The sequence below is a fragment of the Aureococcus anophagefferens genome (genome assembly GCF_000186865.1).
Source record: "Aureococcus anophagefferens unplaced genomic scaffold AURANscaffold_101, whole genome shotgun sequence".
NCBI lineage: Eukaryota > Pelagophyceae > Pelagomonadales > Pelagomonadaceae > Aureococcus > Aureococcus anophagefferens.
The window spans coordinates 9045-14804 of NW_008705650.1; the positions used below are offsets into that span (position 1 = coordinate 9045).

The 5760-nt window shown below is 68.5% G+C and overlaps 2 protein-coding genes across 2 annotated transcripts in view; one reads left to right on the top strand and one right to left on the bottom strand.

Annotated features, from left to right (window-relative positions):
- Positions 1-1008: 1008 nt before the first annotated feature.
- AURANDRAFT_34546 (hypothetical protein) lies at positions 1009-2436 on the bottom strand (the record flags this gene model as incomplete). The annotated part of the gene is made up of 2 exons (XM_009044004.1): positions 1009-2007; positions 2155-2436. 2 exons carry the CDS (start codon positions 2434-2436, stop codon positions 1009-1011), a joined length of 1281 nt encoding a protein of 426 aa, XP_009042252.1.
- Positions 2437-4620: 2184 nt separating this feature from the next.
- Positions 4621-5760, top strand: part of AURANDRAFT_68343 (hypothetical protein) — a gene marked incomplete at both ends in the record, with an annotated part of 2526 nt that continues 1386 nt past the window's right edge. The window contains 2 exons of the mRNA XM_009044002.1: positions 4621-4839; positions 5008-5721. Of these exons, the coding sequence (XP_009042250.1) occupies positions 4621-4839; positions 5008-5721 (933 nt within the window). The remainder of the gene's footprint in view (positions 4840-5007; positions 5722-5760) is intronic.

A 5760-nucleotide genomic window follows, 5' to 3' on the forward strand; every position in this document is an offset into this window, starting at 1 on the left:
TGCCCCGACTCCCTGAACTCTTTCCATTCGTTGTTCGCGCTTCGTCTCTGTCCACGGTCTTGACGTGCATTCGTTGGTCGCGCGCCGTGGACGATGGTGGGCTGGACGGGCGCGAAGCGCATGCCGGCCGACGCGCACGTGCTGCCGGAGCAGTGGCGCGACTTCTTCGAGCGCCTCGAGGTCATGGTCTTCTCCGGGTCCGCGGGGCATCCGCGGACGGCCGACGACGACGAGCTCCGCGACGTGGCGCGGCAGTGCGTCGCGCAGGCGCACGCGCGGCTCGCGGACGACGCGGACCTCGCGGCCGAGGTCAGGGCCGCGCTCGCGGAGTCGCCCTACATGCCCTGGGGGACGCGGCTCGACGTCCAGGGCTCGCGGCTCCCGCTCGGCTGCGAGCGCCACGAGGCGCCGCCGCGGCGTTTGGGCGGCGGGCCCGCGCCGACCGGTCGCGCGCCGCAGGCGGACACGATCAACGAGTTCCTCTGCCTGCTCCGGGGCCCGCGGGCCGTCGGCATGGGCGACTACTGGATCGGCATCGCGCCGTCGCCGCGTCCGCTTCGCCGCGCGGGCGGGATGGCGTCGCCGCAGGTGCGCCACGACGAGACGCCGTACATCACGGGCCGCGTGGGCTGGTTCCTGTGTGGAACTCAACCACTGGTTTGGGACGTCCCGACCAAACTGTGAATTCTCTAGCTCGGTCAGCTGATTTTTGGACGAATCGATTGCTCTCATCGAGATCTCGAAGCACAGTTGCTCGTGTCAAAACATTCGAATACGCGCACATTGAAGTCGGGTTGAAGATTCGGTTTCCACGCAGGCTGGCTCGCGCGGCACGTCGCGGGCCGCGGCCGGAAGCGCCGCCTGCTCGTGGCGCGGGACGAGGGCGGCGCGGACTGGGACTCGGCGAAGCTCCGGCGCTTCAACGAGGCCATCTTCTAACGGGGAAAGGAGGATACTATGTACCCGGGGAGCGAAGGCGGGGCGCGCGCCGCTACGGGCGCCGCGCGCCTAGTCCTTCTTCACCGCGTCCGTCGAGTGGCCGACGTCGTGGAGGTTCTCGAGGGTCTGCTTGAGGCAGGAGAAGTAGGGGCGGACGTCGTAGTGGAGGCCGTGGGCCTCGAAGAAGGCCTTGACGCGCGGCGAGATGTGCTGGTGCTGGAACTGGGGCATCGAGGGGAAGAGGTGGTGCTCGATCTGGAAGTTGAGGTTCGCCATCCACCAGTTGCAGACGAGGCCCGGCGAGATGTTCGTCGTGTGGAGCGCCGCGTACTCGACCCAGTGGAGGTAGTCGTCGGGCTGCGACACGGGCAGGTGCGTGTGGCTCAGGGAAAAGTTCGTGAAGATGTAGGACGCGGCGATCTGGTTGTAGAGGTTGTAGTAGCCCAGGGCCTGGAGCCAGGTCAGGTCCTTGAAGACGACGCCGAAGAGGAGCACGTAGCGCAGGCCCATGAAGGCGAGCTCCTTGCCGCGCTTCGTGCGGTGCGCGTGGCGCGGGTGCAGGTAGAGCTGCCAGCCCGACGCCACGAGGAGGCACGACAGGGGGATGAAGAGGTAGCACTGGAGCTTCAGCCACTGCTTCATGAGCGCGCCCTTGGCCTTGGCGGCGACCTGCGCGTGGAACGCGACGAGCGGCAGCGTGTCGAGGTCGACGTCGTGCTGCAGCTTCTGGGGCGTCGCGTGGTGCTTGTTGTGCTGGTTGCGCCACCAGGCCGCCGACATGCCGCAGCCCACGCCGTAGATCGCCTCCTGGAGGAAGCGGTCCGTCTTGATGACGCCCGTGAGCGAGTAGTGGCCGCCCTCGTGCATGAGCCACCCGCACCGGCCCGAGACGATGCCGAGGCAGAGCAGGCCCTTGAAGAAGTGGTCCGTGGCCATGATGAGGTAGGCGCCGACGAGGTGCATGAGCACGACCTCGCCGATGCGGTACGCGATCTCCGACGCGTTCGCGTCGAAGCGGCCCTCGGCCTCGAACTCGGCGCGGAGCTTGGCGTAGCCGACGGAGAGGGCCTAGGGAGGGCGGTGGTGACGATTTCGAAGACGACGAAGCCCGCGCCGTCGACGGCCGCGCGCCTTCATGGTCTCGGCGGAGCCCGGAGTCTCTCGCGGTCGAAATCTTTCATCGCGGTCGAAATCTCTCAGCATTCGCTGCAGGACGCTGGAGCGCGCCTCCTTGCCGTTGTAGCCGCGCGCCTTCATCGTCTCGGCGTCCGCGGCGACCTTCGGCATGGCCTTGAGCATCGCCTGCGCCTTCTTGGACCGGCCGTGGAACTCGACGAAGGCCTCGGTGGCGTCGCCGTTGTTCGTGAGGAACTTGACGATGGACCCGCCCGGATGCTTGAAATTGGTCACGTCGTACAGCTGGCCGTGGATGAGCACGTCTTTCGCCGCCGCATCCTTGACGGCCGGCGACGTGAGCTGCTGCGCGCCCTTGCCCATGGTCGCCTGCGATCGGCGGCCCGCTTTTCGCGCGCCGGCGGCGCGGCGCGCGCGCGCGCGGAACGAGTCGGGGAGGGGGTGGGGGTGGCCAACTCCGTCTGCGGCCGGCGGCGCCGCTGGGATGCGGACGGACCCGGCGGTCCGCCGCCAGGGCGTCGCCCGCGCCGCGAGCGGCTGCGGGAGCGCGCCGGGACGAGGCTTTGGCCGGGCAAGCGCGGACCGGCGGTTCCGCCGCGAGCGACAAGGCACCCAACGTCGCGGCAGTGTGTGTTAGCTCTCCTCTCGCGTTGGCGCGCGCATCATTGAACGCTGGGGACATGCGAGTTTCAGTGGCCGACGACGACGGCTGCGGCAGACAGCGGTGTCTCACGTGGCGGCGTCCTTCGACAAGCCGTCGATGCCGCAACCTTGCCGCTCGCCGCCGTGCGCGCGAGCATGCTCGGCGGGCGCCGAAGCTCTGACGACGTCCGGAGACGCTCGTTCCGAGTCCGACGAGGAGGACTTTCATGAGGGGTTTTAGAGTATCGTGGTCTAAATGGACAAAGTATGTCAATTGGGCTCCGGTTCTGGCGCACCGCGGCCGTCGTCCGCGAGGAAGGCGAAGCAGTCCTCGGCCAAGCGTGCGAGGTACGTCGAAGCGGCCTGGCGCCACTCGGCGACGGTCGCCGCCGCGCGGTCCGGGCGGCTGTTGCCCGTGAGGGCGACCATCAGCTCGTGGTCCGCGACGTCGACCCGGGCGAGCGCCTCGACGTTGTTGATGCCCTGGTCCCGGAGCCGGATGAACTCCGCGAGGAAGGCGACGCGGTCCTCAAGCAGCTTCGGCCGTTCCACGCGTGGCGCTCATGGCGCCAGTAGAGCTTGCGGTGCGAGCCACCTCGCCGCGTCGGCCATCGTCGCCGCCTTGCGCTTCGGCCAGGACGGCGTGGCCCCAGGCTCGAGGGACGCGGCGCGGCGCGCGAGGAACGTGGGGGCGATGTCGCGCCACATCGCGATGGTCGTCGAGGCTTTGTCCGGGCGCTGGTTGCCCGTGATGAGGCGCACCAACGGGTAGTCGCGGACGTCGACGACGGCGAGCTTCTCGACGGTGTCGATGCCGTAGGCCTGGAGCCGGCTGATCTTCGCGGCGCCGAGGGACTGGAGCTCGTCGAGGCACGTGCCGCCGCCGTCGCGGAGCCGCGGCAGAAGCTGGCTGTGGAGCGGCGCCGCGCCGTCTCGCCGTGGAGCGGCGCCGCGTCCTCGCCGCCGTGGAGCGGCGCCGCGCCGCGGCGCCGTCGTCGCCGTCGAACTCGAACTCCGCCTCGCTGTCGAAGTCCGTCTGGGCGCCGTCGCCGTCGAACTCGAACTCCGCCTCGCCGTCGAAGTCCGTCTGGACGCCGTCGCCCGCGGCCTCGCCGCGGCCGTCGAAGGGCGGCGCCGTCGAACGACCTCCACTGGTTTGCACTATGGAGCGCACAGGCTGGTCTCGCGACGCGTTCGACTTCCCGCACGTCGACGCGCTGCAGAGGCACTCTCAGTAGGGTCCTCTAGGCACCCGCAAATTTGTGACAATGCATTCGCTCGAGGTCGCGCGCGCGGGGCATCGCAAAACGACAAAACGCTGCCCGGATGATGTTGGCGATGCGTTGCAGCCTCGATGCCCTCCACGTACAGCCGCACCGTCTCGTCACGAGCGCTGCGTCTCAGCTGCCGTCATTTGCTCGCGCGCGAACGGCGTCTATGGCGTCCTGGAAAGAGCCGCGCAGCGACAAGTTTACTTCTCATCAGCACCTTCAATATGCGCACCCTCATCGCACGGTGCTCCCATGGCGCGAGTTTTTTGTCACGCTTGGCTTGCCTAAACATAGAAACCATCTTACTACTCAGCACGTCAGTCTACGATCAAAAAAGAAAGGGAATAAGTTAATTTTGAGGCCTATAACCTCCAATGAGCTCGAGCTTGCGCTCCTGCAGAAACTTCACAAGATCTCGCGGCCCGACGAGAGCGCCGCGGCGGCCCGGCTCGCCCACGCGGCGCGCGGGTACGCGGCGCCGCTGCTCGAGGACGGCGCGCTCAAAGGCAAGTTTGGTGTTAGTCTAGCCCGTCCGCTGCGAGATGACGATGTGACTCACGGCCACGAGGCATACGCCGCGCCGGTCCATCTTAATGTAATTCAAGAGCAGATCATCAAGGACGACATGAACGTGATGGTTTCAGAGATCGAGGACTACAACGACGTGTCGCGCATGCTCCGCCTCAAGGCCGCCGCGCTCCTCGGCCAGGGGCGCTACGACGACGCCGAGAAGCTCAAACTCATGCTGAAGCTCCTCGACTCCTACATGTGGATCGCTTTTTTCTGTTCACCGGAGCTATTGCGTCGATCCGAGCGCCCGACCATCGTCCTGCGCGGCGACGTCGTCAAGCTCGTGAAGCAACTGGACACGATCGACCCCGCGTTCCTTCGCCACCCTGCTCTGGCTGTCGAAAGGGCCCGAGCCGAACGCCTCCTCGAACGCCACGGCAATGTCCTACTGACCTGCCGCGGCGACGGCCTCCTGCGCGACGAGGACCTGCCCTGGTCGGGGCGGCCCCAGGCGCCGCCGTCGTCGCGCGACTACGCGGCCCGACTGGAGCCCGCGCCGCCGCCGCCCGAGGCGCCGCCGCCGCCGCGCGACGACGCGGCGCGCGAGTTGACCACGGATGAGGAGCGCGTCGCGAAGGTCATCATCGACTCCTTCCCGCGGGGCGTGCTCGACTGCCGGCGGGGCACGACGATCGAGGCGTACCTGGCCGAGAAGCTCCACCTCGAGCCCGCGCACGTGACGGAGCTCTTCGACGGCGACCTCTCCATCGAGTTCGTGCCGTGCAAGACGGAGAACATCGAGTTCGCGCGCGCGTTCCAGGCGCTGCTGGTGCACCGCTTCCCGAGCCACTTCCAGGACGCGTCCGTCGCCTACGCGGCCTCCGCGGCGTCGCCGGCGCGGGCCGACGCCGTCTCGCCGAGCGCCGCGGACAGCGTCGTGCCGGCGCCCGCGTCCTCGTCGACGCCCGCGTCGGCGGCGACCGCGGCGCCCGCGCCCGCGGCGGACGAGACGTGGCTCTTCAACTGCCGCTGCGGCGACAAGGGCTGGGGCTTCGACGACGGGTCCGCGATGTGGCAGTGCGAGAAGTGCGAGTCCTGGCAGCACGAGCGCTGCATGTCCATCGGCGGCGGCGGCGTGCCGTCGCCCTACTTCTGCGACGAGTGCGCGCCCGCCGCGGCGCCGAAGTGCGTCCTCGCGCGCGCGGCCGCGGCGCCGCGCGAGCCGGTGAAGTCGCAGTACGAGCTCGAGCGCGACGCGCGCATT